General features: G+C 47.3%; 1 protein-coding gene across 8 annotated transcripts; it reads right to left on the reverse strand.

The window, feature by feature from the left end:
* Nucleotides 1–1,306: 1,306 nt before the first annotated feature.
* On the reverse strand, nt 1,307–14,337 carry LOC128409229 (zinc finger protein OZF-like). Of its 8 annotated transcripts, none has more exons than XM_053379526.1 (10): nt 14,154–14,337; nt 13,419–13,559; nt 12,980–13,054; nt 11,339–11,410; nt 9,700–9,771; nt 8,096–8,272; nt 6,646–6,668; nt 6,075–6,187; nt 4,946–4,979; nt 1,307–2,478 (listed from the first exon to the last, which is right to left on the reverse strand). In XM_053379526.1, exons 1-10 carry the CDS (start codon nt 14,169–14,171, stop codon nt 1,356–1,358), a joined length of 1,848 nt encoding a protein of 615 aa, XP_053235501.1. In that variant the 5' UTR covers nt 14,172–14,337; the 3' UTR covers nt 1,307–1,355. The 8 variants fall into 8 exon arrangements, with proteins under 8 accessions (XP_053235501.1, XP_053235499.1, XP_053235504.1 ...); XM_053379524.1 differs by having other exon boundaries at nt 1,307–2,482; nt 4,947–4,979; nt 14,154–14,330; XM_053379529.1 differs by lacking the exon at nt 14,154–14,337 and adding an exon at nt 13,895–14,110 and having other exon boundaries at nt 1,307–2,482; nt 4,947–4,979; nt 12,980–13,112.
* Between the last annotated feature and the right edge of the window lie 2,406 nt (nt 14,338–16,743).

Consider the following 16,743-nt stretch of genomic DNA (forward strand, 5'->3'; position numbering starts at 1 on the left):
CCCTTCATGCGCCGTGCAGAACTCCAGAGGCTGCTTTCAGCAGCAGATGCTGTGGTTCAAGGCACCAGAGCAGGGATCAGTTGCTTTCCTTTCTATCAGTTGGCAACCTTGGCTGCCACCTTTAAAAAAGAAGTAAAAAGAGTAGACGCTGCTTGCTTGAATTGTGATAGATCAGGCAAATAGTAAACAATTCATGCAGCCATAAGTCCGTTAGGGAAAAATCACGTGGGAATAGGTTGTATCAAACTTAATGGTTGGGGCTTACTTCTGAGTAAGCATGCACAGGTTTAGAATACACATCACACACCATCTTATTGCTGTGATCTGAGTGACTGAAAATTTAAGATCAGAGCTCAGGTCAGCTGGCTCTGGAGATTTCATTAACCTACTTTCAAGCCAACCCTCTCAGCCTTATGGACTAGAAACCTGGGTATCTCTGTGTATGTGTTTGTTTGGAATGTTTCTGCACTCAAGTGTTCAAGCCTGGTAACTTCATATTAGGTAAAGGTAAAGGGACCCCTGACCATTAGGTCCAGTTATGACCGACTCTGGGGTTGCAGTGCTCATCTCACTTTACTGGCTGAGGGAGCCGGCGTACAGCGTCATGTGGCCAGCATGACTAAGCCGCTTCTGGCGAACCAGAGCAACACATGGAAACACCATTTACCTGCCCGCCAGAGCGGTACCTATTTATCTACTTGCACTTTGACGTGCTTTCAAACTGCTAGGTTGGCAGGAGCAGGAGCTCACCCCGTCACAGGGATTCGAACCACCGACCTTTTGATCGGAAAGTCCTAGGCTCTGTGGTTTAACCCACAGCGCCACCCGCATCCCATAACATCGTATTAAATGCTGTCAAATAAAGGAAACAATCCATTCATGCTGCACAAATGTGAAAAAATGCATTTATTCCCATGTTTCAAGACTGCATAAATTAAATTGCTTCTCTCTGCATGTAACAAATGCATTTAACGTGCCACCTGGAAATTGGAACGACTTTTCCCTTTGTGTAAGCTGTGTCCCCTGGGTGGGAACAAAACTTAATCTGCACCTTGGTTTGTATCTGTATGTTTATCTCCTGCTATGTAAGATTCTGAAGACACTATTGTCAATGTCAGCACATAATCCATTTTAAATAATCAGCCAAACCTTTCATTTCAGCCCTCGAACCTAGAGCTACAGCACCATTTTATAATGATGGCATCCCATAATGACATACACCAACACCCACATATGTCTGTCAGCAGCAGAAGCAGCAACAACAGAAAGAACAACAACCCCCTCAAACAGGGAACAAAGAACGCTATGCAAAACCACTATTTATTTAAAAGAACTTTTCCTAATAATTGGGCTGCTCACAAGTTCTCTCCTGTGTGGATTCTCTGATGTCTGCTAAGATCTGAGCTCCCTTTGAAGCTTTTCCCGCAGTCCGAGCACCTGTAAGGCTTTGCTCCTGTGTGGGCCCTTTCGTGGGCAATGAGGTTGGAGCTCCACTTGAAGCTTTTCCCACACGCTGAGCACTTGTAGGGCTTGTCTCCGATGTGGATCCTTTTGTGGGACTTCAGGTTGGAGCTGCTCCGGAAGCTCTTCCCGCATTCAACACATGGGTAGAGCTTCTTCAAGTGGGTCCTTTCGTGGGCACGCAGGCTTGGCCGCTGACTGAAGCGCTTCCTGCAGTACGCACACTCGTACGATGTCTCCCCTGTGTGGTTCCGGCGGTGCGCAGTGAGGTCCAGCTTCCGGCCAAAGCTTTCCCCGCAGTCCAGGCACTCAAACGCCTTCTGTTCCATGTGGGTCATCTCGTGCAGAGCGAGGTGAGAGGCATGGCTGAAGCACCCGTCGCAAACCACGCATCTGAACGGCTTCTCCTTCGTGTGGCTCCGCTCGTGCGCGATCAGGCCCGAAATCTGGCTGAAGTTTCTCCCGCAGTCGGGGCACTTGTACGGCTTGTCCCCTGTGTGGGTTCTCTCGTGGACAATGAGGCCCGGTCTCCTGCTGAAACCCTTGCCACACTCGCCACACTTGTACGGCTTCTCTTCCCGATGAGTCCCTTTGTGACTGAAGAGGCCCGACTGGTTGCTGAAGCCCTTCCCGCAAAGCGGGCACTTGAAGGGCTTCTCCCCTGTGTGGATCCTCTCGTGCGTAATGAGGTTGGAGCGGAAGCGGAAGGTCTTCCCGCAATCTGTGCACTTGTACGGCTTCTCACCGGTGTGGGTTCTCTGGTGTGTGATAAGGTTTGACCTCTGGCTGAAGCTCTTCCTGAACACGCCACACATTTTCTGCTTCTTGACCTGTTGCGTCCTTGGCTGAATTTTGTGCCCATCAAGGTCACAGTTGCTTTCTTTGCAGGAAACAGATTTCCCCGCCTCCCCTTTGTCCAGACACTTCCTCTGCTCCCTTTTTGAGCCATGTTCACCCTCAGAAGCTGCTTCCGATTCAGGAAGTTTCTCATCCTCCATTTTGCTCACCTGCCCTTCTCCAGCTAGAGAGAAAAGCAAGTTGGATACTGTTATGCAGCAAAATCTGATTGATTGTGTGATTGAAATCATTATGGCAAAAAGCTATCGCTAAGCAGCAGAACATCTGCTTTGAACGCACACGGTCCCAATTTCAGTCCCCAAGGGCATTCCCAAGTTGGGCTGAGAGAGACTTGTTATGTATTCAGTGGTCTGTGTTTGCCTAGCTTGCGTCTGGACTAAGGATTCTGAGCTCCTGTGTTCTGATTTGATACATGATATCGAATCACAGAACAATTCTGGATTTGGGCCTCTGCCATTGGCCCTTAAACTCTGATTCATGATTTGCAGCTTGGAAGTTTAGACAGCCAATCACGTTGGGAGTGGGCATGGCCCAGGCCTTCACAAATGTACCGTAAATTTCGCTCCATAACACGCAGATTTTTCCTCCTAGAAAGTAAGGGGAAATGTCTGTGCGTGTTATGGAGCGAATGCCTACAGATGGCGGGGGAATCTGCTGCAGTTGTGAGCAGTCCGTGGCTCGCTTTGAAACAGCAAAGCGGGTGTAAGCGGCTCCTGTCAGCTAGCGGAGCCGGGGAGGAGGGAGAGAAGCAGAGCGGGGTTGGCTGCTTTAAAACAACCCCGTCCTCTATGTTCCTCTCTCCTCCCCACTGAGCTGCTAAGTAGCAGCAAAGCTTTTCAGCCAGCCTAGCCGGGAGGAGGGAGAGAAGCAGAGAGGGGTTGGCTGCTTTAAAACAACCCCGTGCTCTCTGTCCCTGCCTGCAGTTTTTTGCTGTCCGATTTTGGATTAGCCACTGTAGGGGCTGTGTGTGTGTGTGTGCTTGAGCTATCGTTCTCCTCCTCCTGCTTCCCTTTCACTCTCCCTGCGCCCCTGCGCTCTCCCTCCGACTTTAGGATTGACACTCTGTGTGTCTGTGTGTGTGTGAGAGGGCTCCTTCTCCTTCTCTTGCTTCCGTTCACTCTCCCTGCGCCCCTGCGACTTTAGGATTGACACTCTGTGTGTCTGTGTGTGTGTGAGAGGGCTCCTTCTCCTTCTCTTGCTTCCCGTTCACTCTCCCTGCGCCCCTGCGCTCTCCCTGCCCCCCTGCGACTTTAGAATTGACACTCTGTGTGTCTGTGTGTGAGAGAGGGCTCCTTCTCCTTCTCTTGCTTCAGTTCACTCTCCCTGCGCCCCTGCGACTTTAGAATTGACACTCTGTGTGTCTCTCTGTGTGTGAGGGCTCCTTCTCCTTCTCTTGCTTCCCGTTCACTCTCCCTGCGCCCCTGCGCTCTCCCTGCGCCCCTGCGACTTTAGAATTGACACTCTGTGTGTCTGTGTCTGTGTGAGGGCTCCTTCTCCTTCTCTTGCTTCCGTTCACTCTCCCTGCGCCCCTGCGACTTTAGAATGACACTCTGTGTGTCTCTCTGTGTGTGTGAGGGCTCCTTCTCCTTCTCTTGCTTCCCGTTCACTCCCCCAGCACCCCTGCGACTTTAGGGCCAGTTCTCTCTCTGCGTGTGTGTGTGTGCTTTGACCTCACTGCGCTTGTTGGGGGAGAGTGTTGGTCGCAATTTTTCTTGATTTGTCTCAGAGTGGTTACTATCATGGTTTCCTTGCCGGGGAGGAGGGAGAGACGCAGTGCCTGCTTGTTCTAAAGGAGCAAAGCCAGAGAGGAGCCTCTCCTGCATTATTAGCAGCATCCTTCTCCACACACCCCACGCGTGCTCCTTGTCCCTTGAGTTCTTTTCCTTCCCTCCCCATTTAAAACGTGGTTACAAAGCACGGATCCACATGGATCCTCAGGATTTTTGCACTAGGTCACCCCAAATTCACCATCAGATCACATAGCATATCCATGGCTACAGCCTGCACCAAAAAACACACGCACCCACTGTTTCATGCGGCCGCAATGGCGCAAAAACATGGTTACAAAGCATGGATCCACATGGATCCTCAGGATTTTTGCATTGGGCTACCCCAAACTCACCGTCAGATCACATGTCTGTGGCCACAGCATGAACCACAAAAATCATACATCCACTGTTTCGTTTAGAATATTTTTTTCTTGTTTTCCTCCTCTAAAAACTATGTGCGTGTTATGGTCAGGTGCGTGTTATAGAGCGAAAAATACGGTATATAAGCAGTTGCTTTGCCCCTGTTATCTGATAATGTAGTTCAACAAAGGTTCTTGCTGTGATCACTGTATCTTGCCTCATGGGAACCCACCTGTACTTCAAGACTCACTGTCTGAAACCCAGGAGAGTCACTGCCAATCAGTGTCTAAAATAGTGAGTTAGATGGACTAACAGTCTGATTCAGTATAAGGCAATTTCCTGTGTTCCTATCTTCATGAAACTTCGCAAGATTTTAGATGCTGAACTATAAATGTGCTTATATACTATAATCCTTCAGGCAGTAAAATATAACTGAGGTCATCTAGTATCCATATTTAAAAATTTATAATTTATAAATATGTTAAAGTGGGCATGTACCTCCATTCTTCTTCAACTCCAGATGTAGATTTTCTAGGGAAGGAAATTAGACAATTAACAGCCTGCACCATTTTGCAGTTTCCCCTCTTTCTCTCTCAGGACCCCATCAGACTTGCTGGTGGGGGTTTTGGGGGGCAACGAAAGCTGGACAAAAAATTTGAACCGGATCATGTGTGGTATAAACAGTTACAAGATGTTAACAGGAAGTTAGGGAACACGCTCAGATTGGAAACAGGTCAGTAGGTCTGTCTTAAAACCTTTTCAGGCACAAACAGTATTGAAAGCACTCGAGGATAACTGTCCTGAAGGACATAAAGGAGAAGAACCTCTCCACACACTTCGCCATCTGTGGCATGGTGACAGACAAATAGCAGACAGGGTGATTTAACAATCAATCTCTCTTCCCAGAGAACTCTGGGAGTTGTAACTCTGTGAGGTAAACAGGGGTGCCCCAACAACTCTCAGAGCCCTTAGCAACATTAGAAACTACATTTCCCAAGGATCTGAGATCCAGCGCCGAGGGCCTTCTGGCTGTTCCCTCATTGCGAGAAGTGAAGTTACAGGGAACCAGACAGAGGGCCTTCTCGGTAGTGGCACCCGCCCTGTGGAACACCCTCCCTTCAGATGTGAAGGAAATAAGCAGCTATCTTCTCTTTAAAAGACATCTGAAGGCAGCCCTGTTTAGGGAAGTTTTTAATATTTAATGCTGTATTGTTTTTAACACTTGATTGGTAGCCGCCCAGAGTGGCTCAGCCAGATGGGCGGGGTATAAATAAATAAATAAATAAATAATAATAATAATCATCATCATCATCATCATCATCTTTGGGAAAAGCCATGCTTACTTCAAGTGGTATGATACAGCTTTAAATATATGGTGCAGAAGGGGCCTTAGCCCTTTGCATTAATTCCAATGGGTCTTCTTTGCTGACACGGGATACAACTGTGAACTGTTTCCTTTCACTTTACTTATATGTCATTTTTTAAAAGATGCTATTACATGGATGAAAATGCCGTTTGCTAGGTTTTAAACACCTTCTTATTATCATGAGCTGCTTTGAGCTCAACTTTACTGTTGGGGGTGGGGAACACATGCAAGGGGACAACCAAATCAAAACCCTTCTTCACCTTTGAATGCCAGCAGCGTTTCCAGCAAAGCAGCCCTTTTGTGGGAGAAATCGCTCAGCTTCTGCTCCAGCTCCCCCAAATCCGGCTGTGGTTTCGGGAAGAATGTATCATCTCTGTGGAAAAGAAAGAAAGAATAGGTGTCGCTGTTGGAGGAAGAGAAGGCTAAACATCAATGAACTGCCCTGTTGGATCAGGCCAAACGATTCACACTGACATAAAGACTGAAGCTTCTAGAATTCCCAGGATGCTTTGGGAAGGGGGAGCCATTACTGCTTAAAGTGTGATGATACCACTTTCAATTTATAGTGCAGGTGGTAGTCAGGAAGATGCCATTGTACTCCAACTCCCATGAGCCCACAATCAGAACAGCCAATGGTCAGGGATGGTGGGAGCTGGAGTGCCACAGCATCTGAAGGAAATCATGTTGGCTGCCCAGCATAAGAACCTCAAAAAAGCTGAGTGTGGGCTCTCCCTCAAATTCCTTCCCCCACCCACTGATCCCAGCATCTCATAGTTCAGAGAAGATTGCTGCTCAATAGCAGGAGCTAGTAAAATTGAATTCAGAGCTCACCTGCGGCCAGTGCTGTGTAAACCCTGCGATAAAGAAAAAATGAAAAGAACAGTTTATGGAATTGCCAGAGAATATTCTTGTTCTGCTGCGCATGACAGGCTGAGCCATTTGAAGCCAATTATTTCTCTCAAAGAATGACAGGTACAGTGGTACCTTGGGTTACAGACGCTTCAGGTTACAGACTCCTCTAACCCAGAAATAGTACCTTGGGTTAAGAACTTTGCTTCAGGATGAGAACAGAAATCGTGCTCCGGCGGCATGGCGGCAGCGGGAGACCCCATTAGCTAAAGTGGTACCTCATGTTAAGAATAGTTTCAGGTTGAGAACAGACCTCCGGAACAAATTAACTTCTTAACCTGTAGTTTGTTAAGGGTACCTGGCAATTGTACCCCTCTGAGGGGTTAACTGCACTGCCCAGAATTCATTGAGAGGGGAAATGTGCTTTGAATGTGCTTTAAAGATATTGTGTGCCGCAGCCTAAAACTTGATCAGAAACAAAAAGGAATAAAACGCTGCATATTACAGCCAGCATGTTCAGGGCAGATTCAACAGTCAGTCGGAGGGGTCCTCACTTTGCCTCCGAGGCTGTTTTGCTTACATGACACCAGGTCTGGGTTGAGATAATTGCACAGCTGACTTTGAACACCCTACGCTGCCTGGCTGGTATGGGCAAAAGAAAATGTTTCCCCTGGTATCATGCTTACTATGTCCTCCTGTCAGAAACGGCCCATTAGGGGAGGTCAGGATCTGAGCCCACTTTTCCACTCTGCTATAATCAATTAAAAACAACAACAGCATTAACAACAACAACACCCATCTGGCTGAGTTTTCCTAGTCACTCTGGGCGGCTCCCAAGAGAATATTAAAAACGCGATAAAACATCAAACATTAAAAACTTCCCTAAACAGTGCTGCCTTCAGATGTCTTCTAAAAGTCAGATAGTTGTTTATTTCCTTGACATCTGATTGGAGAGTGTTCCACTGGGCAGGCGCCACCACTGAGAAGGCCCTCTGCCTGGTTCCCTGTAACCTCACTTCTCACAGTGAGGGAACTGCCAGAAGGCCCTTGGTACTCGACCTCAGTGTCCGGGCTGAACGATGGGGGTGGAGACGCTCCTTCTGGTATACAGTGGTACCTCGAGTTACATACGCTTCAGGTTACAGACTCCGCTAACCCAGAAATATTACCTTGGGTTAAGAACATTGCTTCAGGATGAGAACAGAAATCGCGTGGCAGCAGCGCGGCGGCAACAGGGGCCCCATTAGCTAAAGTGGTGCTTCAGGTTAAGAACAGTTTCATGTTAAGAACGGACCTCCGAAACGAATTAAGTTCTTAACCTGAGGTACCACTGTACTGGGCCTCAGGTATGCTGTTGATCAACAGCAGGAGCATTGTTGGGCAATGTAACATTATTTTTACTACAACCTTATTTTTACAACACTCATCCTACCGGCAACGGCTGCTGTGCCTTTTCCCTTCCTGGTTCACTGTGGAGGGAAGTCTCCCTGGAGACTCGGAGAACCTCATTCTTTAGCCAGCTCAGCAGGACCTGCTGCTGTTCATCAAGAACCTGGTGCATCTCCTTCCACTCCTTGACAATCTTCATCCTTTCTGCTTCAATCTCTTTCTGCCAGAAGAGAAGATGATAGAAAGGGGACTTTGAGCTTAGGAGGAGATCCCACAGATCAGGCCTATGATCTAGCCCTATGAGCGTTGACCAGGCATGCTGGATCAGGCCAAAGACCCATCTAGTCCAGGATCCTGTTCTCACAGTGGCCATCCAGAGCTGCTGCCAGTGCGTGTAGACAATACCTAGCTGGGTGGACCAGTGAACTACAAGGCAGCTGTCTCTGCTTCTGCTGGAGCCACTGGAAGGACCCTCGTACCTACGGGACCGCCTCTCCTGGTATGTCCCACGGAGGACCTTACAGTCTTCAAACAAAAACACCTTGGAGGTCCTGGGCCACAGGGAGGTTAGGCTGGCCTCAACCAGAGCCAGGGCTTTTTCGGCTGTGGCCCCGATCTGGTGGAATGCTCTATCACAAGAGACTAGGGCCCTGCGGGACTTGACATCTTTCCGCAGGGCCTGCAAGACAGAGCTGTTCCACCAGGCCTTTGGCCAGGGCACAGTCTGACTCCCTCCTTTGGCAATCCTCATAGAACTGTAGCCCAATGGTTGCCAGTAATTTGATTTTGAATTGATTTTAGAATGAATTGATTTTAGAATGCTGTATTATTTTACTGTTGTTAGCCGCTCTGACCCTGGCTTTGGCTGTGGAGGGGGGGATATAAATAAAATTATTATTATTATTATCTGTTCAACAGCTGGCAGGAACCTCAAGGTGGGATAGCATCCTGATGGGCTGTTGAAAGCACTCTGAGGTTTGGGAAAGTGGCTGCTTGGGGGATGTGTGTTGTTTTTAGGGAACTGCAGATTTGCAGGCAAACTATAACCAATGGTTTTTATTCATGCTTCAGATGATGAAACAAACCATGCTTAAACAAACCACAGTTTGATAAGCCATGGTTTAGCACAGGGGTAGGGGAACAGGATCCAGCCAGTGGCTCAGAACCTGACCTTCCACAGGACATTTTGACAGGTGGCTGGGGCTACCCACCTTGCCAATCGCCAAAAGGGCTGTAGCTCAGTAGCAGAGCATCTGCTCTCCACACAGAAGGTCCTGGATTCAAATCCCAGCACCTCCAGAAAGGGCTGGGAATGAACTCCTTGCTTGGAGCCCTGGAGAAATGCTGCCGGTCACTGTAGCCGGACCAATTTGGTTTGACTGACAGAATCATAGAATTGTAAAGTTGGAAGGGACCCCAAGGGTCATCTAGTCCAACCCCCCCCCACAATGCAGGAATCTTACCTAAAGCATCCATGACAGACAGCCAGACTCACTATAAGGCAGCTTCCTATGTCCCCATGAACTCGTGTTATCCGCTCTTAAACCCACTCAAGCCTGTGACCATCACCACATCATGTGGCAGGGAGTTCCATGCATTAATGATTTCTTTCTTTCCCACTCAAGTGGGTGGTTCACAGGTACCTACCAGCAGATCTTCGCTTCTCTTTTGCTCCTTGATTTCAATGTCTCTTTCTCTTGCCAGGTGAGCCAGGCGATCCTGTAACAAAATGAATGAAAGCGGGCACCTTTTGAAACGTTAAAACCACTCTGATTAAAATAGTCCACTGGGGAAAGACTCTAGCTTTTACTTCTCAGCAGGGTTTATGGCTGGTGAAAGACTTTTTAGCGGATCTTAGAATCATAGAATCATGGAATCATAGAGTTGGAAGAGACCACAAGGGCCATCGAGTCCAACCCCCTGCCAAGCAGGAAACACCATCAGAGCACTCCTGACATATGGTTGTCAAGCCTCTGCTTAAAGACCTCCAAAGAAGGAGACTCCACCACACTCCTTGGCAGCAAATTCCACTGTCGAACAGCTCTTACTGTCAGAAGTTCTTCCTAATGTTTAGGTGGAATCTTCTTTCTTGTAGTTTGGATCCATTGCTCCGTGTCCGCTTCTCTGGAGCAGCAGAAAACAACCTTTCTCCCTCCTCTATGGGACATCCTTTTATATATTTGAACATGGCTATCATATCACCCCTTAACCTCCTCTTCTCCAGGCTAAACATGCCCAGCTCCCTTAGCCAAGCATACTAAGACTCAATTTCTCGACTTTAAGAAAGCCGACTTCATAAAACTTAGGGAAGTGCTGGGTGAGATCCCATGGACAGTAATACTAAAAGGAAAGGGAGTTCATGATGGCTGGGAGTTTGTTAAGAGGGAGATAGTAAAAGCACAACTTCAGGCAATACCAATGAGACGGAAACATGGAAGGTGCCTAAAGAAGCCAGGGTGGCTATCTAAAGAACTTTTAACTGAGTTAAGTTTAAAAAAGGATGTGTACAAAAAATGGAAAAGGGGGGAAACCACCAAAGAGGAATTCAAACAAATAGCCAGCATGTGTAGACACAAAGTCAGAAAAGCTAAAGCACAGAATGAACTCAGGCTTGCTAGAGAGGTTAAAAGCAACAAAAAAGGCTTTTATGGGTATGTTCGTAGCAAAAGGAAGCCCCGGGGAGACAGCACACTTCCCGAGACATCTTGTCAGGCCCACAGATCACTGCTTCTGTTCCCCTCAGTAGGGAATCCCCTATCACCACTACACGCCTCCTCTTAGGTCTGGTCGGGGTTCTTCCGTGAGCTGTCCGTTCCAAGGTCGCCTGCACATTCCCTGAGGACTGACTTTGCTGCTCGTTTTCATATACCTGATCGACTGTAATGTTTCTCCATATATCTGGCTCCTGTGTTGGTGAACTAGCCTCCTTCTCAGGGGAGTCCCCTGTCTCCTCCTTGGTGGAGACGGTGTGCTCTGTTGCTTCCAAGAAGAGCTCCAGCTCTCTAATTCTTTGGAGCGTAGCTACACGTTCCTCCAGTTGCTGGACTTTGTCTTTTAAGAGGGCAATCAACATGCCCTCCTCCTCCCTCCCAGCCCTTTTTCCTCATATGCTGTGTCATGAAAACATACAAAGAGCTCTAAACTGTCAGAACCCACTCCTAAAGCTCCTTACGCCTGCAACTTTTACCTCACCATGTGGTGGGGAGTTTGACGCATTAATGATGCGCTGTGTGAAGAAGTTCCTTTCTTTCCTTCTCACTCGAGCAGGTGGCTAACGGACACATACCTGTAGCTCTTCACCACTCTTTTCTTCCTCGATTTTGACGTCTCCCTCACCTGTCAGGAAAACCTGATGATCCTGTAACAAAAGGAGTGAAAGGAGGCACGTTTTGAAACCTTAAAACTGCCGCGATTGAAATAGTACAGAGATTGCAATGTTTTGCTGTTCTGCGGTGCTTTCGTGATTATTGTGAGCTGCTTTGAGCTCCACATTTGTTGCTGGAAAAAGCAGAGCAGAAAAATCAAATCAATCTTTCATTTTTAGAAATTAAGCACACAGAGTGTGGGTGGGTGTAAAGGCAGGTTTGGTGCTGCTGCAATACACAAGCATGTTGCTTTCACACATTACATTTCTAGATGTGTGTTGAAAAGATTTGTGATGACCATCTCAGGACCTTCTCCTCGTGCCCCCTTCCATGAGAGGTCTGGAGGGTGGGAAGAACAGGCCTTTTCAGTGGTGATCCCATAGCTCTCAACTTTTCCCTTTTCTTGTGAGGAATCCTATTCGGAATAAGGGAATTTCCCTTAAGAAAAAGGGAAACGTTGACAGCTATGGGTGAGCCCCCACCCCCAGCCTGTGGTATGTTCTTCCCAGGGAGGTATGCTTGGTGCCATCTTCAGTTCTCTTTAAGCACCAGCAAAACCTTTTATCTTTACCCAGAGAGTAGTGGTTAGAGCGTCACACTAAAGCCTGGGAGAACAGGGTTCGAAACCCCACGTGGGCCAGTCACTCACTCTCAGCCTAACCTACCTCACAGGGTTGTCGTGGGGATGATAGGAGAAGAGGAGAAGCATGCAAGCTACCTTGAGTTCCATGAAGAAAATGGTGGGATATGAATACAATAAAATAAATTGAAAGGTGGCATTGTGGCCCCTCTTGTGAGGCAGGATCAGTTAGTCTGCCTTTTAATTATAGACTAGAGCTGTACTCTTCGTTTGTTTATAACCAGTGCTTTTTTCAGGGAGGGGGGGGCACAGGGATACGCATACCCCTAAACATTTTGTGAATCTTTGTACTTTTGTTCATTTACTGTATTTATTTCCCCCGATTTGAACTATAAAATGGTGATTTTCTTGAGTCAAAATGAGAGTACAGTGGTACCTCGGGTTACAGACACTTCAGGTTACAGACTCTGCTAACCCAGAAATAGTACCTCCGGTTAAGAACTTTGCTTCAGGATGAGAACAGAAATCGTGCTCCGGCGGTGCGGCAGCAGCAGGAGGCCCCATTAGCTAAAGTGGTGTTTCAGGTTAAGAACAGTTTCAGGTTAAGAACGAACCTCCGGAACGAATTAAGTTCTTAACCCAGGTACCACTGTACCCCTAAACATTTTTTTTAGAAAAAAGCACTGTTTATAACAATTAATGTGAGCTGCTCTGAGTCACTCTGTGAGAAAAGCGATTGACAAATATAATAAATTATAATCTCAGATGTACTCCTAGGAACTAAGGGAGGCTGGTCCTCAGTTTTGCCCTCTAGCAGAGAGGAGGAAGATGGTGACAAACCATTAGAATTAGTTGGCTCTGCTGGTCACTGGCTCTCTGGCGCCGCCTACTGTTGGGCTCCTGGTCTTCCGCCCTACCTGTCCCAAGGGGCACCAGCCACCACTGCTGGGAAGGAAAGAGGAGGCATTTAGTGGGTCCCTACCTGTGCTTCCTCTTTGTCAGTCATTCTTCTTCCAGGGTTGGAGTTCCAGAGTGAACTAAGGTGGACAACTCGGATCTGCAGCAAAGAGAAGCAGCTGGCGAATTCAGAAGGGGCAGAGATGGAAGTGCATTTTCTGAGCAGAGGAGAAACAGAATAATTTGGTATTGGGAGCGAGAGAGGAACATGAAATCACAGGGACTGAACCTGCGACCTTCTGCATGCAAAGCAGGTTCTCTGCCACCTATCCACAGCCCTTCCCAAAACAGACAACGCCTTCACATGACATGAAATTTATTATGGTCAGAGACCAGCTTGAGAAACACAAATGGAACTACAATCCCAATAGCAAAACAAACATTTAAAACAATATACAACAATGGATTTTAAGTTTAAAAGTGTGATAGGCATATAAACACATAAAAACTTTAAAATAGGCTACCTTAGAGAAATGACCCAAAGTCACCTGTGGATCCGGGTTTGGGAATTTTCTTAACAAACTAGATTGAATCGGGGGATGGTCTGCGCCTACACATCTGTGTGCAGAATCTGGCGACAATCTGGGTCGTCTTGTGGTCTTTGCCTAACAGGAGAAGATTGAATTTTTGCTTTACCGGGAGGTCAGCAAGCCTCACCAGCAGGGGGTCAATGGTTTCTCTACTGCCTCATTGTAAAAGGGACATCTGAAAAATATGTGTTCAGGTCTTCCTATATACCCCAGGCACAAATTCTCTGGACAATGCCTTAAATTTGATAGAGGCTTTCAGGGGGTGAGCACCCTGGCAACTGCTTTCAAGTTTCCCCCTGCTCAGCCCTGGAAGGCGTGCCTTGATGAAGGACACCAAGGGTGCCTCTGAGCTTGTGCAAAGTGTTTCTCTGCTCGGTAGCTGTAACGGATTGGAGGCGGAGAATGCTCACATTGTCTGGAAGGTGTCACGATGCTCTGTGGTTTTACGTCAGAGGGGGTCCACTGAGGCATTTCTGCGTCAAAACCATATCAGCGAGAGCATCTAATAATTTAAATCTCCCATCGTGGCCTCTCGATGCTCCCCAACCCTTCTGAAATCTGCTCCAAGGCCTGGATGAAGGCAAGGGACTTTAAGCAATCCCTGCCTGATCTCCGGTGCATTTCCCCCCTGGCTTTCGTCCTCCCTCTCCCTCCCTGTATTTCTCTCACCGGATGCAGTATCTTCATGGGAAGCCCAGCCCCTCTTGGTGTTGCATTTCACAACACAGAGAGGCAATTTCAGAAGCAGCACAAAATGCCTCTGGATTTTAGGAAAGGAGAAAATACGAAAAGAGCCCTCTAGCGGCTGTTTAAATTTTTTAACAGGAGGCCCTCTCGACATCCTTTTTATTCAGGGAATAAAAACCTGCTGGATCAGGCCAATAATCCACCAAATGCCAACAGTGCCCTTCAGCTCTCTATATTGGACAAACAGGACAAACCCTATGCCAAAGGATGTTGTTGTTGTTTAGCCGTTTAGTCGTGTCCGACTCTTCGTGACCCCATGGACCAGAGCACGCCAGGCACTCCTGTCCTCCACTGCCTCCCACAGTTTGGTCAGACTCATGCTGGTAGCTTCGAGAACACTATCCAACCATCTCGTCCTCTGTCGTCCCCTTCTCCTTGTGCCCTCCATCTTTCCCAACATCACGGTCTTTTCCAGGGAGTCTTCTCTTCTCATGAGGTGGCCAAAGTATTGGAGCCTCAGCTTCAGGATCTGTCCTTCCAGTGAGCACTCAGGGCTGATTTCCTTCAGAAATGCCAAAGGATAAATGGACATAAATCTGATGTCAGGAATCACAAGACAGAGAAACCAGTAGGTGAACACTTCAGTCTCCCAGGATAGTCTATACAAGATCTCAAAGTAGCTGTCTTATTACAAAAGAATTTCAGAAATAGACTGGAAAGAGAAGTTGCTGAATTGCAACTTATTACCAAACTTAAAACCATGGAGAGAGACAATGTCTCTGGTCTGAATAGAGACATTGGCTTCTTATGATAAAGCTATTTTTAGCCATCTCACCCCTTGCTTTTTCCTGCAAGACCAATTGCAGTCATTAACAGTCGTCAACAGGTTTACCACACCGATCAGTCAATCACCCATTCCCACCACCCTTCTGAGTAATACCCCTCCCCACCCTCTCACTATATATAAGGGTCTAGTGACTTCTGTTTCAGTGCATCTGAAGAAGTATGTATGCACACGAAAGCTCATACCAATAATAAACTTAGTTGGTCTCTTGAAGTGCAACTGGAAGGAATTTTTTAATTTTGTTTTGACTATGGCAGACCAACATGGCTACCTACCTGTAAATAATCCAACTGTTAACTATTCACTTTCATTTTATATCATCATTACCAACAGCATCATCCCGACCTTCTCCCTGCTGTACCAGTGCAGGTTGGAACAAACAGAGTGTTTTAATTTATTGGAAGCTGCTGCCCAGAGTAGCTGGGGTAACCTTATCAGGTGGGCAACAGAAATAATAATTTTTGATTATGATAATTTAACTCCCTTATTGTGCAACAGTGATAATTACATTTCTTGCTCTGCCCATATTGCCTTTGGCCATGTCACCATGGGAAAGTATATCGTTTTCCCTGACTTGTGCCTGTATGAACAATTAACTTTTTGCCTGTTCTGTCATTATTAAAACACACAGCTTGTTGTCCATCTAGGGATTTTAAATCAGGGGTAGGAACCTCAGGCTTGAGGCCCAAATGTGCCCCCTTGAACCTCTCTCCCCTTCACCCCAGCTCCTGGAATTAGCACATTGGACTCGCGTTCGGTGCCCTGAAAGGGACAGCCTCAGAATGCAGCCGGTGGGCATTCAGATCTTTCCCAAACCTTGCTAGAAACTCTCTTCTAGGTTTGAACAGGAAGGTTTTAACGTGTGTGCACACAGGATGTTGCAAAATATCTGCCCATGTTTGTATGAGAGAGAGACAGAGATAGATCTTGGAAAATATCTGGCCCTGTGTAAGGTAAAAGGTAAAGGACCCCTGGATGGTTAAGTCCAAATCCAGCTATGGGGCTGTGGCGCTCATCTCGCTTTCAGGCTGAGGGAGCCGGCGTTTGTCTGCAGACAGCTTTCTGGGTCATGTGGCCAGCATGACTAAACCGCTACTGGCACACGGAGGACCGTGATGAGTGCCAGAGTGCATGGAAACACCGTTTACCTTCCCGCCGCAGCGGTACCTATTTATCTACTTGTACTGGCATGCTTTTGAACTGTTAGGTTGGCAGAAGCTGGGACAGAGCCACGGGAGCTCACTCTAGCACGGGGATTCGAACTGCCAACCTTCTGATCGGCAAACCCAAGAGGCTCAGTGGTTTAGATCACAGCGCCACCTGAGCCTGGCCCGGTGTATGAGCACACAAGGGCAGATATTTTGCAAGATCTCTGTCACACACACAGGCAGATGTTTTGCAAGATCACATGCACAAGTACACTGATATTTTGCTTCCTGTAAAAACCATATGTGAAGCCCTGCAGTTCCCTGAGAAGTGGGAGTGATGTTAAGCTACTTTGGAATGGCAGTTCTGGGAGGGCACTAAGCAGGGTCTCCTAACTGTTGGAGAAAGAGGTTTGAAAAAGATAATTACTCTCTTGTAGCAGAGTTAGCACAACGGCCGATTGCTCCAAGTACATTAAAACTTGGGTTAGATTTTACATCTGCTCTCATCCGCCCTTAATCGTTTCCCATGAAAATACTTAGATTAGAATAAATCACAGACACTTAGCTTTGCAAATAAGGG

This window comes from Podarcis raffonei, chromosome 2, assembly GCF_027172205.1.
Source record: "Podarcis raffonei isolate rPodRaf1 chromosome 2, rPodRaf1.pri, whole genome shotgun sequence".
In the NCBI taxonomy this organism is placed as follows: domain Eukaryota; kingdom Metazoa; phylum Chordata; class Lepidosauria; order Squamata; family Lacertidae; genus Podarcis; species Podarcis raffonei.